This window comes from Scyliorhinus canicula, chromosome 13, assembly GCF_902713615.1.
Source record: "Scyliorhinus canicula chromosome 13, sScyCan1.1, whole genome shotgun sequence".
Lineage (NCBI taxonomy): Eukaryota > Metazoa > Chordata > Chondrichthyes > Carcharhiniformes > Scyliorhinidae > Scyliorhinus > Scyliorhinus canicula.
In genome coordinates this window covers 132976625-132999543 of record NC_052158.1, presented here as the reverse complement: position 1 = coordinate 132999543, position 22919 = coordinate 132976625, and the positions used below count along the sequence as shown (strand labels likewise).

Sequence of the window (22919 nt, the reverse complement as noted above, 5' to 3'; positions counted from 1 at the left end):
CGGCCCATCACGGGCCGGAGAATCACCGGGGGGGGGGGGGGCTGTGAGTGACGTGGCGTGATTCCCGCCCCCACCAAATCTCCGGCACTGGAGAATTCAGCAGCCGGCGGGGGCGGGATTTACGCCCCCCCCCCCCTCGCCGACACCCTGGCCCGGCGGGGGGTCGGAGAGTCCCGCCCAGGACTCTGCCCCCCACAGCTCTCTGTGGCAGAGTTCCACCTGGTATCTGACACTTGAAAATATGACGAACAATTCTTTGAGGAAGAGAACCTGCACTTTCCATATTAAAACCGTCAACAACTGAAGGGGATGACAGCCTTGACCAACAGGCATTTAATAGGATGCAAGTTCCTGACTGGTGGGAGTCAGTCAGGTCCACTTGGGAATACAATATTTAACTCGCTTATACCTGTTCTGTAAAATCACATTATGTCCACCTCAGTTATTTTTTAATGATTACAGCCTGTAATACTTTCTATTTGCAGAACAAGAAAATAAATCTTTTCAACAGGGTCAAAAGAGTAATAAGGCCTAAAAATTGCTGTTGCCAATAATAATGGAAAAACACTTGATTTATTCCTTTGTCTGCTGCTTTAACAGCAGCAATAATTAATTTACTTTAAATGAGTTAATGCCTCCATTAACATAGCGGACAGAGTAATGTCATCTGAACTTCAGCATCCATCCATAATACCTTCGAGCCTCTCTGTTTAATGGTTTTGCGCTACAGACACCAACCTTTTCATCTTCCAGCATTTAATGTGAATTTTGACTTTGTGTAAGTGGAGACCGTGGAAAGGTGCTTTTTCCAGATTTAATTTCCCCTGAAGTCAATGGGCTGCTAATTCACTGTTTCTCATTTTGCAATATTGCACAAAGTTAAAATATGTCTCAAATGGGTGAAAGATCATAGGTAGGCGAGGCACAGATGTTGAAAAATTGTTTGAACTTAAACTGCATGTTGATCAACAACTACTCTATGTTGATCAACAACTAAAGGAAGAAAATGCAAATTAATAGTTAGGTGTGATCTTTCATCGGAACTCGGCCCTCAGATTTTGTTTGGTTGATAGCCTACTTTATGAATTGTTTATTTAAAGTGGTTAAATCATTATCCCCTCTTTCTGCTACCTGCCTTTCAGGTGCTCGGCAATTCATAGGAACCTAGAAAATAGTCACAGGGGTAGGCCATGTAGCCCTTTGGGTGTGCTCCACAATTCAGCTGGACCCCGGCTGTTCTTCTACCTCAACGCCATTTCCCCTCACATCACTGGATTTCTATAATGTCTAGAAATCTATTAATCTCTGTCTTGAACATATTCAATGAATGAGCTTCCACAGAACTCTAGAGTAGAGAATTTCAAAGGTTTCCCACCTCCTGATGGAAGATATTCCTCCTCATCCCAGTCCTAAATGGCCTGCCCCTTATTCTGAGACTGTGCCCTCTGGTTATGAAGCACCTCCCCCACCCCAAGCCCGGGGAAACATCCTTTCTGCATCTACTCTCTCAATCCCTCTTAGAATTTTCTGTGTTTCAACTAGATCACCTCTCATTCTCCTAAACTTTGGAGACTATGGGCCCAGTCTTATCAATCTCTCCTTAAAAGACAGTTCCGTCACCTCTGAGATCATCTAGTGAATCTTAGTTAGACCCTCTCAATGGCAAGTATATCCTTGTTAGATAATGAGACCAAAGGGCAGCATGGTGGCACAGTGGTTAGCATTGCTGCCTCACGGCGCTGAGGTCCCAGGTTCGATCCCGGCTCTGGGTCACTTCCCGTGTGGAGTCTGCACATTCTCCCCGTGTTTGCGTGGGTTTCACCCCCACGATCCAAAGATGTGCAGAGTAGGTGGGTTGGCCACACTAAATTGCCCCTTAATTGGAAAACAATGAATTGGGTACTCTAAATTTATAAATAAAAAAGGCAAGGAGATCAAAACTGTACAGAATACTCCAGTTGCGGTCTCACCAAGGCTCTATACAATTTCAGCAAGATGTCTTTACTCCTGTATTCAAATCTTCTTGCAATAACGACTAACAAAGTTGCTTTCCTATTTGTTTGTGGCATCTGCTGGTTGGATTTTAATGATTTATGAATGAGGACACCCAGGTCCCTTTGGCCATCGAGACTTCCCAATCTCCACCATTTAAGAAATACCCTGCATTTCTGTTTTTACCTACCATATGCCATGTTCTTGCTCACTCCCCCTTAGCCTGTCTAAATCCATTTAAAGCCTCTTTGAATCCTCCTCACAACTCGTATTCCTACCTAGTTTTGCGTCATCAGCAAACTTGGAAATATTACATTTGGCCCCCGCTTCCAAATCATTGATATAGATTGTGAATAGCTGGGGTCCAAGAACTGATTCTTGTGGTACCCAACTCATCATAGCCTGTTAACCTAAGAATGATTTGTTTATTTCTATTCTTAGTTTTCTGTCTGTTAACCAATTCTCAATCCATGTCAGTATATTACCATTAATCCTTTGTGCTTGAATTTTAATAACCTCCTTTGCAGGACTTTATCGAATACCTTCTGAAAATCCAAATATACCCCATCCACTGAACCGCTTACTATTCTGCTTAAAAACAAATTCCAACAGACTTGTTAAACATGATTTCCCTTTTACTAATCAATGTTGACTGTGCTCAATCCTTTCATTGTTTTCTAGGTGCCATTCTCACATCCTTTGTAATATATGCTAACATTTTCTCTACTACTAATATCAGGCTGACAGGTCTGTAGTTCCCCCTTTTTCTGTCTTCCTCCTTTCATAGGTAGGGGGTTACACTTTCTACCTTCCAATCTTCAAGAACTGTTCTAGAATCTGCAGAATTTTGGAAGATGACAACCACTGCATCCTCCAACACAAAGAAAGATGGTTGTGGTTGTCATCTCAGCTGGGTTGCAGATGAAGGCCTAATTGCCCACTCCCTATTCTCTGCACCGCCAGCGGAGAAGCACGCTGATGCAAAACACATCTGGAACAATGTGACATGCTGATGTCGGGACTCAGTTGAATAATGCTTGGGGCTGCCTCCGGGATTTGGGATGGAGGAAACCAGCAGCGGGTGGGGGAGCATCTACATACGGATCTTCCAAATTCGGTGCCCTGGAGGAGGTATATCCTCCACCCTCAGAGTGCTCCCAGAATTGCATCTTCCTTTTCAAGAGGTCCACCTTCTTCCTTCAATAGTGGATCAGTGATATTGGACACCATTTCATTATGGCGGTCAGAGAGGAGGGCAGACGAAGCACCATCAGCCGGACCCTGCCACAGAACACTGCGCAAAACACCCGGTTGCATAATTAATGAGGTCAAGGCTGGGAGATGCCTCCACAGCAGGAAACACTTCACCTCCGCCATGGGATTTATTCCCAGCTGGGAGACCTCTGGCCACAGTGTCCAGGTAACTTTCCCCCTCCCTACTTAATGTGTCGCAATGTCTGCAGCCTGGCCTCCAGCTGAGTGACTCTGACCCTAAGGTTCTCCAATTGCAGGCACTTACTGCAGATGTGTTTGCCTTGAATCACACAGGTGCTCGCGAACTCCCATATTCTGTTGCTGCCACATATCACTTGTCCTGCTCTCTTTATAGGAATTAATTATTTTACTGATTATAACAGACTGTAATTAATATTTCCAGTCCTGCCTGTACTTATCATCTAGAATTCCAATTAATGTTCTACTTAACTCGACTGAAATTCCCTAGTTAAGATAAATGGGAAATTCTCGGCACCAAATGTAACGGGCTTCAATGCTGATTGTAAACCTTACTGCTACTCATAAAATTACCCAAAGTCTGAAAAATAAATAAGAAAAATATTCACCAACCATGCAATTATTTGTTCCCCTGTGACGTTACACTTTTGTTGTTCTCTGAACACGATTGGTCCCTCCGGAGCCATGCATTAGATCAGCTTTTTAGGTGCTGCTGTCTGCCTCCAGGTTCTCCTCTTCCCTGACTCTTTTCAGTTCAAACCAGCAACAGCGAATTGGTTTTGTCCTGTGAATGTAGAATATGCTGCCAAGTAGGACTATATTGTAGGTGTGTTATATATTCCAACTCACAAAATAATTGAGTGGTTCGATTCTAAATTAAAGCAACTGGATCCTGCAAAGATGCATAGAAATCTGTGCAACACCTTTCATTTTTGTTTTACACCCTTTTCTGAATGAAAGGCAAAATTTCAATTGACACCAAAATAGCAGAAAGGTGCATTGAATAAAATGCTGTAAGATAATAAATGTTCTGTCGTTAAAGCGCACATCCCCACATCACTCCCCATCTCAGCTCTGAAGTCAGTCCTGAGTTCAGTAACCATGATATTGACCAGATTTGTATCCAAAAACTGCCACTTCATTCATTTTGGCTTTATCCCCTGTCTTAAAAGTAAAGCCGGTCAGGTAATTTCTATGCCTGTGTTCTGCTGTAGTATATGTTTATTGGCCTGTTTTCACATGTCAAAAGGACACCTTTTTCTGGGACTGTTTTCTGAAGCTGTTGTCCTTTTAGTTGTTTAGTTATTAGTTATTTAGTATTAGCATTTTGTCTGAGCTGAAAGGTAGATATATTGCATAATTACTATATTAAGTTTGTTGATAGTTTGGTTGTGTTATGGTCATCACCAGAGAGCTAGTAGTGGTTTTATTGAAAATCTATAAAAAGCTATTAGCTCCTTCAGTCCAGTGGCATCTATAAAACCCTTCAGTATTTTCTATTTATCCTTCAGTATTCAATGTGAAAGAGGTTACAGAAACGTTCAAACGCAGGAAGGCTACCATCAGGAAGAGTAAGAGGGGAAGCAGAGGACGTGATTGTTGGTCCATGGGAACTAAGAGTGCAGGATGGGATACATTCAATTCAGCTTCCTTCTTTTCTGCTTAAAATAGCAACTGGATCATTGCATTGTGATATTTTGTCAGTCTTTTACAAATGTTAAAAAAATAGTTGTTGACAAGTGATTCCGAGCACTCAATACCCATTGTTCTAATTCTTTGATGTGCAAGAGATGAGTATGAATACAGCAACAATTCACTCTTAACCAGTGCAGATCCCAAGATACCGACAGAGGCTCCAGGATTCTTTTGAAAAATGCATCTGGTTCCATTCAAAAAATGTATTTTTATGCGAATTTCGAGCCAAGCATTGCTGTCATCGTTCCAATCAGCCATCAGCTCACACATACACAAAAAGGAAAAGACATCACCTTATACATGGCCTATTGGTTCATATCCTTGCTTAGTCGCATTGGCCAAATTCTTGGGTCATACAACTAGGTTTTGTGACCTCCAAACTGATTCATCTGAACCAAAGTTATATAAAGAGTCATGATATGGAGATGCCGGTGTTGGACTGGGGTGGGCAGAGGAAGAAGTCTTGCAACACCAGGTTAAAGTCCAGCAGGTTAACCTGAGGAAGGAGCTGCGCTCCGAAACCTAGTTATTTGCAACAAACCTGTTGGACTTTAACCTGGTGTAAGACTTCTTACCATATAAAGAGTGCCAGCCAAGTGACAGTACCAAAGGGCTAGCTCCTGTGATCCACTTCTATAATAGAACAACCACATCTTATGATGATTTTAGATACAATTAAGACATTTAACTGGGTGGAATGAGGCTTTCTGTTCTGCCAGGTTGGAGAGAAGGACCAAACAAATTAAAATATTGTACTTGTGTGTCAGAAATGGATGATGCGATGGATTGGATCTTTTACCGCAGGAACCTGGATTCAAAAAAACCTAAACCAAGAGAATCAAAGTATTCTCTATCTGCTGGCTCGGGACCTCTCTGAAATAAATAGAGCAACTCAATTCAGTTTCCAGTAGGGATAGAGACGGAGAATAAAACTAGCCTTAATTTGGCACTCATTGACACGAAACTGGTCATCTCATTCAGAGGCTGAACGATGGCAATGTTGAGACAGAGCACATCCATGCTACACCTGACACCGGGCGGCTGAAATGAAAAATGCTTCATTCTCCGTTTTCCAAACCCCTTCAATTCACAAAGTAAAGTAAATAAAGAAAAACAGTTGGAATATTTTCCTCCCAAACATTTGATATTGGTAATTGACTGCGAATCAAATGCACACCAATCCTCCTCCTGGCACAGAACTTGGCAAAGAGACCCACCAAGGGGACAATGGAGTAAACCGGAGGCCTCCAAGAAGTGAAGGCCCTCAGTAAAAAATAGTTGCAAGCAGTGCAATTGTACTGAAGTTATACGTTAAATATTTTTCAAATTGAGTTTTCCCTTGTTTAGTTTACGGTTTACCTATTGGCCGGTTAGATACAAAAGGTGCTGGGTCCTAATGTACGTATTGAATTAAAATTGCCGGGGGTGGGGGGCAGGCAGAATTTAACAGCCCCTCCCGTTGGCAGGATTTTCAGGCCCTGCCAATGTCGATGAACGTTCGAATGGCGCACTGATTTAATGGCCCTGGCCCCATCCCCGCCATGACGGGGCGGTAACATTCCACCCTGTATCTCCGACTTCCACTAGATAATCTTTTTCCCCTAACTAAATCATTTCTATATTGTCACTACTCTGCCTTTACAGGTGCTTGATAATACATTGCTTCACAGCTGACATGTTTTCACTTTTCATACACAGGTGAGGTTTGTCGCAAATCATACACACAGTTTTCTAACCTATGTCGCCATAAAAGGATGCATGCTGACTGCAGAACGCAAATCAAATGCAAGGACTGCGGTCAGATGTTCAGCACGACCTCATCATTAAACAAGCATAGACGATTCTGTGAGGGCAAGAACCATTTCACCACGGGGGGATTATTTGGTCAAGGCATTACCCTTGCAAACGCTCCAGCTCTGGATAAGTCCGGTTTGGTTAACATGAATCATAGCAATCCTGGTCTTGCTGACTATTTTGGTGCAAATAGGCACCCAGCTGGACTAACCTTTCCAGCAGCCCCTGGCTTTCCATTTAACTTTCCAGGTCTGTTTCCCTCAGGGCTGTACCACAGACCACAACTGATACCTGCTAGCTCACCAGTTAAAGGACTACCAAGCACTGAACAGAACAACAAACACCAAAGCCAGTTGTTGACATCGCCCCAGATGCTACCGACCACACCAGACATTTTGAAAGCAGTAAATCGACAGTCGTCCTCGGATGAAGTCCGGCCAGTCAAGGTTCCACCTGAGACGTCGCTTGGGGAGAAGCCGCATGGCAAAACCAGTGACCAGTCAGAAAGCAGCGACCTCGATGATGTCAGCACACCCAGTGGTAGCGACCTGGAGACTACATCTGGATCTGACCTGGAAAGTGACATTGAAAGTGACAAAGAAAAAAACAAAGAAAATGGCAAAACCGCAGGTGACAAAGTAAATAGCCCTCAGAAAGTAGTCCCAATAAACAGCAATAAGAAGGATTTTTCCAACCACTCACTGTTTTCCCCTCCACTGGATGAACAGATTGCTGTGACAGGAGCTGTTAATGATTCAATTAAGGCCATCGCTTCTATCGCAGAGAAATACTTTGGTTCTACTGGACTTGTTGGCATGCAAGACAAAAAAGTCGGGCCATTGCCATACCCTTCCATGTTTCCCTTTCAGTTTTTCCCTGCGTTTTCTCAACCAATTTATCCATTCCCTGATAGAGACTTAAATGCTGTACCTTTAAAAATAGAGCCACAATCACCAAGTGAGCTGAAGAAGCTAAGGAGTGGAAACATTGAGTCGCCATTCGACCTCACCACCAAGCGCAAAGAAGAGAAACCAATGCCAGCTGTGACCTTAAAGCCACTGACTTCCCATTATTCCAGTGAAGAGCAACCACTAGATTTGAGCATGAGCAGCAGAAGCCGAGCCAGTGGAAGCACCCAGGTAGAACCACGGAAAAACCACGTGTTTGGGGAGAGGAGGGACTCGAGTGCTGAGCAAGCCAAAAGCTCTGACCATTCCCTGCAGCATGCCAAACCAACCCCTTTCTTCATGGATCCTATTTACAGGTAAGACAATATGTTGCATTTGGTGAGTCACTAAATGAGAATTTGTGGAATGTGTACAAAACCTCTTTTTTCAAAAAAAAAATTCCAATTAAGGGTCAATTTAGTGTGGCCAATCAACCTACCCTGCACATCTTTGGGTTGTGGCGATGAGACCCATGCAGATAACAAGAGAATTTGCAAAGTCCACCCGGGCAGTGACCCGGGCCAGGATCGAGCCCGCGTCCTCGGTGCCGTGAGGCAGCAGTGCTAACCACTGCGCCACTGCTCCGCCCTAACCTGTACAAAACTAATGCGGATTGTTATACCACATCTCAAAGTGGCAAAGAGTAATTCCATGGGGTCGATTTTCATTTTGAATGAAAAATTGTAATTTTCAATACCAATCTGACCGCATTCCCAGCAGCTCTGCTGTCTCTCACAGCTTGACATTATTTGCTTGGCAAGCATAACATTTAGCATCTCGTTCCCAGTAAATAAACCCTGTTCCTGCCTTGGGTAACAAATTCCTTTGTCCAGTTCAGGTACAGATTTCTCCAACGATCGGAAGTAGTTTCATGAGATTTATTCCAAGTTCTTGTCATTGTTTAAAGGGATGGTGCACCTTATATCATCCCTACACTGTTAGATTTTGTACAGTTTTTAGTTCAGTTAAACTGTTCCATCATTTTGCATTCTGCTTAACTCCAACAGCTTCTTTGGGTTTATTGGTTCTTTTATTATTGTTTTAGAGAACTCAATTCTTTTTTTCCCCAATTAAGGGGCAATTTACCTACCCTGCACATCTTTTTGGGTTGTTGGGCTGAGACCCACGCAGACACGGGGAGAATGTGCAAACTCCATACAGTGTACAGTGATCCGGGGCCAAGGTCGAACCCGGGACCTCGTCACCATGAGGCAGCAGTGCTAACCACTGTGCCCCTTGCTGCCCGAGGTTTATTGGTTTATGACTATGTAGACTTGTTCAATTTTTACTTTATAATTACCTTCTGATTTTAAAATTATTTTGTTGGGTTCCACTTTTTACAGTTTCATTTACTCCACAGTCCTATGGCCCTGCTTCTACCAATGCAACTCTGCAGTAACTAATAGGTTCCCAATGAAGCAGCATGCCCAATGAATTTTTCCTTCTCTCTTCCAATGTGACAGGTTCTTTATTTGCTCCAGGGCTCTCTATCTGATGGCCTGGGTGAGATCACTGTGTACAGAATCACAGGCACAAAATAGAACGGGCCAAAAGTCATGATTAGATAGATTTGTTTGCATCAGGCTTTGTCCGTTTGGTTCAAGGCAGAAAACAACTACATTCCCCTCTGTACGGCTTTTGCAAAATGCTTTCACCAGCTGAGATTAATTTTGTCAATTTTGTTAATAATTTTGTCAAAGTAGAGTGGAAAAAAGGAAACTTTCTGACCCAGTTGAAGCACTAAAGGAAAAGTACATGAAACCTGCTCCAGGTTTCTTATTCCATCCACAGGTAAATTAAATTCCTTTTTCATCGGCCCCTTTTCATAAATGTTAATGCGATGTTATTTCAGACTAATACGTTTAGGATTATTATGTTTCAATAATATCGTGTATTTTTACTTGTGTGTATCTAAGAATGTTAAGTTTCAATAGCGCGATATATTATGTCAGAGAATTAAACAAAATAGTACTTTGTATTATTATTTGTTAGATGCTGGGACTATTATCATCCAGTTGCACAGTATATTGTATTTTAAATGTAGTGGTACAAACCAAGGACCACAGTGTATTGCTGTTTATTATAGTAAAACATTTCAAATCCCAGTCGCACAGTATATAAATATGTTTGCAGAACCATTAAGCCTGGTGAACAGTATGTTATTGTTTAAGCATGAGGAGGACATCGAGTCTCAAAGGGATATAGATAGGTCCCGTGAGTGAGTACAATTTGTCAGATTGAGTATCTTGTGGGACAATGCGAGGTATTACATGGGGCGAGCACCAGCATGCATTGGCCTGGTTTAAGCTACTGACCAACTGGAACATTCCAGTTGACCTAAGATTGGCCTTAATAGGTCTTGTAATTACCTTAATAGGCACTTACTTATGGATGGGTGCCTACCATCAATTCCCAAAACATACCTTTACCAAAATGGCCAATTTACCAGATGGCTTGGGACTTGTTTTCTTCTCCCGTGCTTCCAATCTTGCAGCACTGACTGACTTCCATCAGCACTTGGCTTAATGGCCATAATTAAAATGCTGTTCTGGATTATTTTTTTCTTTCGCCACATCTCCAGCATGGTTGACCAATTCTTGTTGCCTCTAGAGATGTTGGATCCTTTGGCCTGTGGATCTCAATCTTGTGTAGGTCTCCATCCCAAGGGCTGTTTTGAGAGCTCTACAATGCATATACTGTCTTCTAACAACAAAGTCTACCATACTAATATTTCTTTCAAACCATAGATGAAGTGTTTTTTTAAAATATACTGCTGAGAAAGACTAACAACTTGCATTTAACAATTATATTGCACCTTAAAATATTGCAAGTTGCATGGGAACACCATCACCTCTAAGTCACATGCCTTCTTGACTTGAGAATTGTTCCTTCACTATTGCTCAGTCAAAGTCCTGGAATTCCCTCTCTCGCATCACTGTGGGAAAACTTTCACCACACAAACTGTAATACTTCAAATTAAAGGATCACCACTACCTTGTCAGGGCACCTAAGAATGGGAATGAATGCTGGATTCGCCAATGATACTCGCATCCCAAGGATGGACAAGCTGGGCCGAAGAGCCTGTTTCCATGCTATAAGCATCTATGACTCTATAAATGAAGAGCTAAAAATGTCTGAAATAGTAAAAGGATTTGACCTACTGCCTAGTGAGCCCGGGTTCAAATCTGAGATTGTATCATCATTTAAATCCAGTTGCTTTTGATGGGCATATTTTGGTTAACATTCACGAATCGAGGCATTCTGCCAGTGATATATGAGCTGAGCCAATCATTGGTCTTGTTAGATAGTCAGAGAATGAGTGTGAGGGCAAGCCATCAAATCTGACTTTCAGACTTTCTCCTTCCAACAGTAGGAGAAGATAAGCAGTAAAAGAAAGGGCTTGGAATGTATTTTAAGAAGTGTTTGAGGGTGAGAAATGACAAAATAAGAATTCTTGACTCCTTTAGTTCCTGTGTAAGACTGTAGCATTGTGATCCTGGTTCCATTCCTCAGTTGTGAACCATTTCATGAGGGCAGCATGCTGTGATATCACTTACTCAAAGTCCTTAATGAGAAACAAAATATGCCGTGGCAAATCCAATCGTCCAAATCCGAGCACAGAGTGTTCTGACTAAAGGAATAAGAAACAGATGAGAAATAGTTGTTCACAGTCACTAATTGGAGAGAGGAACAAATAATGTGATGAAAAGATTGATTAAGCCCCTGCCATTTAGTTCAACTTTGAAATAAAAGTTTTCACATCCAATTGTTTGGGCAATATTCAAGGCAGCGATGAGGAGGTAGTGTCTAATAAGCCATATCATTCATTTCTTGTCATGCAGTTGTACTGCCGCACTGTTTCGGAATGCTTCTTCAGCTCTGGTCTCCAGTATCAGTGTATAGAAACCGCTGCATCCAGGACGAGTTCTATGACGACTGGTTCCACTTTACAACATCTGCAATGCATAAACCTATGCATATGCAATTGTTTTGAAATCATTGTTCACAGCTATTTAACTGGTAGTAGTGCCCTCCTCAATGCAATGGGGAGGGTCTATACAAGTCAGTGTTTTAAAGATTGCTTTCACAGCCTTTCAAGACAGGAGTGAGTACTTCATCAGCCACCCATGTCACAGATCACCAAAATCCATAGTCCCAATTTAGAATCCTGGAAATTATAATACAGAATCACGCAATTCAGTCAACTGAAGCTGTTTGTGACTCCCACACTATGGGTTTAGATCCTTGCAGCAATCAAAATAGGGACCGTTTGAAGTCAGCACCAAATCCAAATGGCCTTGTTGAGTTTGGGTTTTCATTATGCCCTGCCCCCTTTCCTCTGCCAGCAGAAATGGGATCTGTCAGAAATGGGGGTGGGACTTCTACATGCCGGTCCCGCCTGCCATTTTGGAAGCTTCGCAAAGCCAACGCCATTATATCCAGCCTGAGTGTCTTATCTTCTACAGTGTGGCTCTACTGCCTGATATCTAATTGTGCAATCTAGTAATGTGAATACTAGGATCCATTTGTCATCTGACCAGAATATGAAATCTTGCACTTCTCCAATATTTTTCAAACGTAGATTGAAAAACGTTTCCTAAAACAGATACCAATAATTAAACTGCTTTATTTCACTGGTAGCAAGTGAACAAATAAGTCAATGTAAATTCTACTTACTCAGCTCTTCTCCTATTTCTCCTCAAATAACATTTGCAAACAGTTTAAGATTGCTTGTATCTCCTTCAGACTTTGCTACCTGTACAAACTGGAATGAGCAATGGTTTTGACCAGAACTAGAGTCCACTTTCGAGGGTGAAGTTGTGACAACCAGAATAACAGTTCCTATCCTAGGACCAGTTAAGCATATTCTGGTCGATTCAAATTAGACTGGTCCTTGGTCCTATCTGTGTTTGGTATCACTGTGAAAATGTCTGCTTTTTTGCATTCATCCTATCACGCTTTATTCAAAATTCGATACCCCATTCTGACTGGTCAGTGCTAAGAATTGTCACATCTTTGATATGTGCGCCCAGCATGTAACTCACTCCTGTAACTGAAATTGGGCACATTTGGTCCACATTCATTCAACATGTACCCTGTCACAGCTCCAGACTCATCCTCCCTACTCTCCCACCTGTCCCATCCCAGGAAAATGGAAATGGAGTTCTTTTGACTGAAGTAGTTAAGAATGTTCCCGTCTTTCCATTTGAAATATTCATGAGTATCCCAAACTGAATTTCCCACTACTATTTCATCGAAACAGATTGATCACCAACTGGCAAAAATAGCCGGAACTGTGGTAGAATTTTAAACTAGTTGGATTTCATGTTAATTCCCTCTTACAGCTATAAATAAATGGAGTGGTGATAAATGAAGTGCTCCAGACTATTGATTGCAAAATAACCACTGGATTGCAGCTTTGCAATTCTTCAGTCACTTTGTGAATTGAAAGAATAGGCATAGAATTTCTTCCTGATTTATGTACAATAATTCAGGCCAAAGTAATATACCTACCCTGGTTACTAAAATATGGTATGTGACAGCTCTTTTCATTTTTTGCAACATGTTTTACTGATGTTCATGAGTTTATGCGGCTAAGGGCCGATAGGCAAAATATTGTGATTTTTATTTAACATGGATGAAATCATTCTAAATGAGAATGGTAACAGATAATTAGAATGTGAATTTAAGAGTTATAGATTATTATTATATTTTGTATTTAAAATGATGCAGGGTTTGTAGCTGCCATAAGCCAAATAGACAAATGCTATGTCACCATCTGATATTGGCTGATAAATTTCCACCTCGCTAAATATAGCTGACCAGTTCTGCTGCATACATTCCTAATAGTTTGCTCACTGCACTTAATCAAAATCTGAGAACTTTACACCAGCTTATTTGAGTTAATTACTGAGATCTAGCTTTATGCAATTTCAGAAATATACATTTGTATAAAATAGTAATTCACAATGATAAAAAGGGTTCCGTTTACCTTCCATCAGCTGATCAGAACCCTGTGACATGCCAGTTGTTAATGCCACTTTAAAGAAACTCATCGGCAAACGCCAATCACATTCTTTCAAGCATTAACTGTTATTTATAAGGCCATTTTCATTTTACAGAAACCTTATTAGCGGTCGGTAAGCATATGGCCGATCTCCTTGACCAGGATTCTTGCCCAGTGGCAATAAAGTTAGGCTGCATGGTGGTGGAGATTTGTTTGGCTCTCATTTCCTGCAGAATTCATGGCCCTTTCGACCCGACAGCCACCACCAGGACCATAACTACTATAGAATCCTTTTTTTCTCAGCACTTGAAGAAAAGTGAAGATCAATTGAGTTTGATCATGTTAATTCCATACCTGGCTCACTCACTTTATTTCCAAAAGCTGGTCCCCGGACCGTCTTTGCTGTACTAACAAATAGCCTTCCTGGCTGACAACAGTTTTGCTTGCCATCTCTTACTATACTTCCTGCTGAGTTGGGAGAGTAGCTTGCACAATACTGATCAATTGTTGTGGGTGCAAGCCTATGCTTAGTGATTGGCCCTCAGCCTCCAACATCTGACTGCTTGTATATAATTGTAGCAGGCGCTCCACTAGTTTGACTGAATTACTAAATAGTTTTGTCAAAGTCAATCCCTTTGTTGCATTACTTGAGGCAAATAAAAATTCTAACAAAAAAATGTATCCTCAATTTATAGTCTTGAAGGATTTTAAAATCTTGAGTATATTTCTTTAATACAATTACCAAAATTTAAGGTGATTCCCCCACTCATTCGGCAGTACTGTGCTGCTAATGGCTCATCTTTAATTTTTATTGAATTACGTCACCCAGCTGAAGAGTTTGTGTCAGGAGAGGCACTGTTTCAAGTTAAGCTAAACATGGATTTATGATTTAGATTTTTTTGTCAGTTTAAAAAATAAATCACCCTTCTAATGTCAGAATGTTTGAGCTATTAATTGGATTTTATTTAAAATTCAAAATCTAGTTAATTAATACATTACCAGTATTGCTGAACAGTTTGACACTTTATTTATATTCCTTGATATATACATTGAATATCACAATGTATTCAAGCACTGGAAACTTGATTATAGATCTGGAAAAAAAGTCAGAAGAGGTATTACCGGCAGTTTTTTTTTTGAATGATAAATTCATTAACTGATTCAAAACATTTATAAAATCATTTTAATTGGCTTAATTGATACTGCAACACCAGCAGTAAGGGGTAAAATTGGACAATGTAACAGCAATATCACCTTTTATTTATATAGTGTCTTCAATGTGGTAAAACATCTTATGGAATGTTATCAGAGAACTTAAGTTGGAGGCACATTAAAGCGAATTCTGAGCAAAGGCTGGAACTAAAATGAGTCCCATTTAAAAAAGACAGGGTCAGATGGCAATAAATAAATAGAAATGATGATGTTTCAGAATCTAGCTATCCTGGACATTTCTTATTTGACCCTGCTTCCAGGTTTTTGCTGGGAGAAGGGGTACGAACCTGGAGCCATCAATCTAACATCAAAAAACATTTGCAAAGAAATGGTTCGAGGCCTCCCTATTAACTCTGATGTTTGAAAAAATCTCATCAGCCGACATGCAAACAATATCATTTGTCATTTGTAAACAATTATGGCAGCAGAAAGAAACTCAGTTTGTGGATTGTAATTTATTTTTGTATTTTGGTCCTACTCCCTAGTTCCGCTTGCCTGATCAGAGAATTTGGGTAAGTTCCTCTGCTTATAATTCCAAACCATAATTCATAAGGATCAAAATGAAAGGTTTATTAAATGGTGCATAACTCATGATTAAAAATCCCCCGCCTCCCTCCCTACCCTCCACAAATAAAATGTAGATGTTTGCCATTTTACTTCAGGATCAGATTGCATTACCATAATCACAAGCACTATTTAAGTAATTCACACAGTAGGCTGAGTTATAAATCACTCCATCTGGTAACTCAAACGATAGCCGGGGCCTCTCAAAAGCCACTTGTATTTATTTCTGTCACCGATAGATTAGAGCGAGTGAATAGAAGAGTTTGTAATAATTGCTTAGGCCATTGTTGATCATATCTTTGCTTTCACAAAAAAAGGTTAAAAATATTTGCTTTTGTCCAATAATGGCGACGTCTGCATACTTGATTCATGCTGGGAATAGAGTTAAATGCTGGATTGCATCAGTACAAGGTTAACAGCCTCAGTGGGATTAGAAAGGGGTGGCATTATTTCCTTATTCAGACATCTGGCTGTTGATAAGATCAGTGATTGTGAGAAAGTAAATCACAAATTATTCAGCTGCTAAGTAATACTGTCATTCACTGATATTAAGTATGTCTTACATCTATATAGGGCAGTAACTGCTGTGATTTCACTCCCTGGGGATCTTTGAATAAATATGTTGGGCTTTTTAAGCTGCTTGATGTGATATGTCCTTTTATCACATTAGGGCTTTATAAAAATAATATGCTTCAAAGTTTCTTTGGAATTTGATAAGCCAATCCAAACCTGATGTTGGGTAATAGAGCCAGGTACTTTATAGCACAAATATGAGGGGTCCTAATTTTATTCCTCACCTGTCTTGATTGAGTAGAGGGTATTGCTGGTAAGAATGCTTTAGGTTTAGATTTTTTTCTGCTGAGTGAGATAATCCCAGGATTTTGCTGTGATTTGATAAATGATTATTAAACCCTCTAATACTACAGATAGGTCAGTCTATTGTCTCATTGAATCTAAGAATATGGCATTTTCTTTATTTCCAGTATCCAAAAAAGAGAGCTTTTGTGCTCTCCACTAAAGTTTATATAATTCCCACTCATGTGTACTGTCCCTCGAATGGTAATGTTATTACTCAGTCATTGTATATCACATTGAAAAAGAATTCTGCCATGCAGAATGACCAGAGTATGAATTCCTCCCACAATATATACAGATTTAACACTGTAAAGTTCCCTCCCTTTATTTTGCCATTAATAAGATTATTAATAAGATGTTAATGTTGTTAAAAAATCAGGCTTAAAAATATATATGCCATACTTACTATTGAAAGCACAGCAATATTAACTTCTAGTGGATCTCACACACACATGAGAAGCATTAAGTGCAAGATAAACTCTTTTCCAAAAGTGCTTTGTCTGTTCGAAATGTGATTCCCTTATTTTCATTTCATTTGGTCCTTACTGCAGTCGTTACTTTATTTTTCCCTATTATTGTAGTTGCCCATTACTGATGGATATAATTTTGAACCACTACTGGAATAGCACTAACATTGCTTGACTCCCAATTTATGGAACTTAGCACTGAAGAAATATTGCAACAAATTTAAAGCACATTGAAAATAATAACAACTGCACCTTCTTGGTTAGATTCGGAGCCATAATTGAGATTTTCAACAATGATTATTGAATGTATCCCAGCTTCTCTTGTGATGTAATGCACGCAGCCTTGATATCCACCTCCCATCAACCTTCTGCTGAACCCTAGCAATCGTATTAACGTTAAGTCTGCCTCTCAGCAGATGGATATTACATTGGTAAAAATGGGTCGGCATAGTAACTACACATTTTATTTAGAAAAAAAACTGTTCCTGTTCTCAGAATGATTTATTTCCAAACCATTTTCCCGAAACTGCTTCAGAGTATGAATTATTAATAAAATAACTTCCTATGTATTCATTATCCTTTCCCTTAACTAGTCAGTGTAAGACCTTTCCACCCTTTTCTCATAACTAGGTGTTATGGGTTAAAGGTGTCTCTTTTTCCAATATTTTAATTGTTATCCAGCCCTCTTCAGTTGTTTTAATATATTTGTGCTCATGTTTAAAATAGTATTTTGTACAAAAATGTATTTGCAATATCGACTGACACGCAATAACAAGGCATAATACATTTTGAAATTGCATCTTATGTATTGCATCATAAATATGTGCATCTATATATAATATATATATATATATATATACAATATATTTAAAATCTGTGGATTGACAAAACATTGATGGGGGGAAGAATTTCCTTGAAACACATAGCAGCATCATTATTACCTATGTCTGCCCTTTGATCTGTGATGTCAGCATCCTTCATATTGACAAATGTGCTGTCCAGTTGCATTGTGCAGGGAATGTTTTAGCAGCTATGAATGATTATGAATCAAGCCTGAGAGCAGGCAGACCTTAGTGCCTTCCAGTGCTTTCACATTTGCCGTGTGACAAGTAAATGCATCTAGACTTTCCTTGGAGATTTTCAAATGTTTGATGAAAGACATTTCGCAAATTGGCAGAGGTGCCTTGTACAATGCAATTTGTAACTAGCACCGAGAGTTATAGTGTGAGAGGGAGAGCGTGGGCTGCTGGAGCAGTCCGCAGGTTATGGAATGAAGGTACTTACTGTAAATGTAAACAATTAATTGGGGAAGTATAAATACATCAGCTGCTCCATTGAATAAGGAAAGAGCAAATCGAAAAGAAATATCCCTGTTAAATCCCCACTGTACAAAACTTCTCGACAAGCTGTGACGCCTCATTGTATAATATTTATAAATGTATTTATAGTCATCTCAGAGGCAAAAAAAATACTTTGTATCTGGTTAAATATTTCAAACAGTGTCAATAATTTCACAAGCCTTGACTTATTTAACTGTGCATTTGGACAATAAGACCTGTATTTTCCCTTTCCATTTAGTGTGACTCTTGACAAAATGTAATTTCTTTTCTGTCTCTCTCCTCCACTTCTTTCCCTACATGTCAGATGTCAGCGATTGAGAACATGGCAGAGAAGCTGGAAGGTTTCAGTTCACTGAAGCCAGAGGCCAATGACCTCCTACGGTCTGTCCCTTCGATGTTTGATTTTAGGGCTCCCCCGTCTGTCATTCCTGAGAGCCTACTGCGAAAGGGGAAGGAGCGGTATACCTGCAGGTAATTATGGTTCCCGCAAAAGGGGAAATGTGGTAGCAGCAACACTTTTAATAGTTTCCGTGCATTTTCTTCTGCAAATAATGTAGTGAAAGAAAGCAAATGACAGCCGCATTTTGTCATCTTATAACAAGATTGAAAATAGGAAAAGTATAACAAGATTGAAAATAGGGAAAGTATAATTGATATTCTTCCAAAGGAAAACAATCAACTTTGTTTGCTGAGCTAACTAAAGTCAAATCTCAATGCATTTTCGCAAAGATAGTAATGTGATAATGGATTAGCTAAGAGGATCATTTGACGAGGTACATTGGAACTCGAGTCTCATCCATCTAGCACTGCTGATAGTGGAATCTAATTTCCTCCTTGAGGTGAATATCATTACTGCAAATGATCCATTCGCTTTTCTGGGGAAATGATATCACTCCCAAACGAAGCTTAATCCTCCCTTATCTTTGGAGAGGGGCAATTTCCTTAATTGTGTGCATGACCACTAGGCACATTCACCTTGAATGGCATTGCCTCCCATCACTGATCATGGGAGTGTGTTCATGGTAAAATGGCCCAGAAATATTGACTTCTTGGCCAGCGGAGGTTACCCTGGAACAAATCGGGTAAGAAACAATAAATATGAAATTCGAGCAATTGCTTGTAATATAAACAGGAAATGATAGAAGTACAGATCATCAGGTAGCATCTGTGGAGAGAGAAATGGAATTAACAAATCAATCATATAAGTTGGTTTCTTTAGCAGGCATATGAGATATCTTAATGGCTTCACATGCCCGAGACTTTGGGCTTGAGCTGAATAGCATAAGTTAGGAAATCTCTTGACTTGCTGCACCTGCCTCAAATGAAAGCACCCCATGAGATCTGATTTTTGCTCAGGTGGGATGGACACATGTCCTGATCAGAGGTGACTGCCACAGCTGTTGAGTGCCAAGACAGGCTGCTTTAAAAGATTATGAACCAGTTGTTTCCTTAAATTTTAGGTCATCCAGCCCTCACTCCTCACAACCTATCACCGGCCCCATCCATTCCACATGACAGCTCATGCCAACCTATGCCTGCCCCAACACCCATGGATCCTTATTTCCTCCATGCCAACATAATTCCAACTTATGCCCTAACCCACCTTAATATCCCCATGCCAACTTACTGCCAGCACATCACACACACCTACCTCCATAGCCTCTTATAGACCACATGCCAGTATAATGCCAACTTATGCCATAACCCACCCTGTTCGCCCCTAGAAGCCATAGTGCTAAATTAATGCCAATGCATGCCAACTTGTCCATCACTCTTTATCCTTGCAACAGCCATGCCAACACATCTAGTATCTACCATGGGCAGACCTCAGCAGCCATGTTCAGATGGAACAAAACAAAGGTCTAGATATCCAATGCATCCTTCGCAATATTTTTAAAAATCCCATTTATGAAATCCTATTCAAACTTTTAATCTCCTGAAGTTCTCAATGCTTTATATTCATAACCCCACATCAAAGACAGTTAATTCTTTAATAACCTCTTTGCGTTGTCAATCAATCTGTGCATTTGGAACTCCCTGCTAAGATAATTGTAAGTTGTAGACAGCAGGCAAGCATGAGCAATAGCCTTTCGGGAAATGTCAACAAATAGCTATAGCAGCTGCTAGAACAGATTATTTTCAGCTCATACTGACAAAGACAGCTATTTTTCATTTCTAAAGTGGTTGTGAGTTTTTATTTGACATCTGACTGACACACAAGCAGGCGATTTAAATTTTTTTAAAGGGCGAGGGATTGAAATAGCTTCATAGTTTGACAATTCGACAGACCTTGGGTGAAATTCTCCCAAAGGGAGATAAAGTGCTGACGCCAGAGTGAAACCCGGAGTGTTTCACTCCGGCGTCGGAGGCCGCTCCTCGCCCCCTATTCTCCCCCCCCCCAGGGGGCTAGGAGCGGCGGCGCATCAATTTCATGCGCCGGGCCTTGACACTTGCGTCAAAGCGGCGGCGCCTGAATGACGTCACCCGCGCATGCGCAGGTTGGCCAGCGCCAACCCGCGCATGCGCGGTTGCCGTCTTCCCCTCCGCTGCCCCGCAAGACATGGAGAATTGATCTTGCGGGGCGGCGGAGGGAAAAGAGTGCGTCTTTCAGAGACGTCGGCCCGACAATCGGTGGGCACCGATCGCGGGCCAGACCCCTCCTGAGCATCCCCCTGGTGCTCGATTCTCCCTCCGCCCCCCCACACGCAGCGGTCGCACGCTGTTCACGCCGGCAGCGACCAGGTTTGGTTGGAGCCGGCGTGAACCGGTCGGATTCGGCAGGCCGCTCGGCCCATCCTGGCCGGAGAATCGCCGCTCGACCGAATCGCCGCTTCTCCGAGCGGCCTGTAGCAAAACGTGACACACCGTTTTGGGGGGGGGGTGGGAAAATCACGTGCGGGTGCCAGGGCAGCATGGTGTGATTCGCCCGGCACTCCCGCGATTCTCCGACTCCACCTCTTATCTGCCCTTCAAGAACATTTACATCCACTTTAAAGATTAGTGATTCCCACACTACGGGCTAGGGCACTTGCTTTAGTGAAAACAATTGAGCACTGAGTGCAAATGACCCTGCTGAGTTTGGGTTTCCTTCAAGTGTGAGTCACACATCCCTTCCCGCAAACAGTGAAAATGGGATCTGTTGGAAATGGTGGCCATCAAATTCCAGGTCTCTGCCCATCATACATGAAGGTCTCCATGGCTCCAAATAACTCCAGTCCTATATTAACAAATAGGCTGATCACATCCAGTCCTCATGTTATTTTGTTTGCTTAAAGAGATGACGTCACTTCTGTCACAGAACTCAGTAGAGCTTTTGAGTTAAAATGAAATGGCTTCATTGTGTTAATTTATGAGACACATGAACACAAGAGAGCAGCCACGATTTTCTCAGGGTATTTTTCTTTACCTTGGACAGTAAACTGGTGGAGCAGATTATGTCGTTAACTATTCGCATTTTCAGTGGAAATTTAAAATTGTGTCAATTCTATGGTAGGAGAAGATGCTGCGGATGAAAGATGGTCAAAGATTTTTTAAAAATTCTTTCATGGAATGTGGGTGTCACTGGAAAGGTCAGCATTTGTTGCCCATCCATGGTTTGCTTTGAATTGAATAGCTTGCTGGGCCATTTCAGAGGACAGTAAGGAGTTGTCCATTACCGTGGATCTGGGATATTACTCATTCAGTAATGTTGTCCAGAGCAGTGGAGGATGGTAGATTTTCTTCTCTAAAGGTGATTAACGAATCAAGGGCGGGATTCTCCGCTGACTGGATTCTCCGTATTGCCAGTGCCCGGGGGTTTCCCGATGGCGAGGGGCTGCCCCACAATGGGAAACCCCATTGACCGGCTGGCATAATGGAGAATCCCGCCGGCGGATTGAGGCTGAAAAGTGGCGGGGCGGAGAATCCAACCCCAGATGTTTTTTCTACAACAATCGACGATAGTGTCATGGTCACCATTACTGAGGCTAATTTTCAACTTCATAATTTTAAGAATTTAATTTAAATTTGTCTTGCTGCCAGGGTAGGATTTGAACATGTGTCCCTAGAGTGTTAAACTGGGCCTCTGGATTTCTAGTCCAGTGACATTATCATTATGCCACCATCTCCCTCAATGTAAGGTTAAAGAAGGTTGTAAGGTTACGAAGGGGCAAATCCAGGAAAACATCTGAACACGTGGCTGAGGATTTTAAAATGAAGGTAGTAGGGATTAGGAAACTAATGGAAACCCTTTGAATAGGTGAATGGGATTTACTCAGTGGAGATGTGGAGGAATTAGAGTTATGTCAGGTGGTATTTGGGAAACCAGCAAGAATGGTTGAATCAGGAAGATTGCAAAGGTTCAGTTGGATGTTCCTGAGAGGTGAAATAACATAGAACATACAGTGTAGCAGGAGGCCATTCGGCTCCTCGAGTCTGCACCGACCCACTTAAGCCCTCACTTCCAACCTAGCCCCCTAACCCAATAACCCCTCCTACCCTTTCTGACACTATGGGCAATTTAGCATGTCTAATCCACCTAACCTGCATGTCTTTGGACTGTGGGAGGAAACCGGAGCACCCCAAGGAAACCCACACAGACACGGGGAGAACACGCAGACTCCGCACAGACAGTGACCCAGCGGGGAATCAAACCTGAGACACTGGCGCTGTGAAGCCACAGTGCTAACCATTATGTTACCATGCTGCCCAACTGAAATAAGACCAGCAACTGTTGATGTTTTGGAGAAGGATCGAAGCAGCTTTGGTAATGGGCTGAAATTGAGATTTGACATTCAGTTCAGAGTCAAGCAGGACAGTAAATTTGTACATTGTC

At 41.4% G+C, this 22919-nt stretch overlaps 1 protein-coding gene across 8 annotated transcripts in view; it reads left to right on the top strand.

The window, feature by feature from the left end:
• mecom (MDS1 and EVI1 complex locus) overlaps window positions 1-22919 on the top strand; it is a 915302-nt gene that overhangs the window by 850807 nt on the left and 41576 nt on the right. For 4 of the 8 annotated variants that reach the window (XM_038816080.1, XM_038816082.1, XM_038816078.1 and 1 more), the window contains 4 exons: window positions 6619-7978; window positions 9362-9452; window positions 15366-15392; window positions 18411-18577. In XM_038816080.1, the coding sequence (XP_038672008.1) occupies window positions 6619-7978; window positions 9362-9452; window positions 15366-15392; window positions 18411-18577 (1645 nt within the window). The remainder of the gene's footprint in view (window positions 1-6618; window positions 7979-9361; window positions 9453-15365; window positions 15393-18410; window positions 18578-22919) is intronic. The other 4 variants (XM_038816085.1, XM_038816084.1, XM_038816081.1 and 1 more) reach the window with 2 other exon arrangements.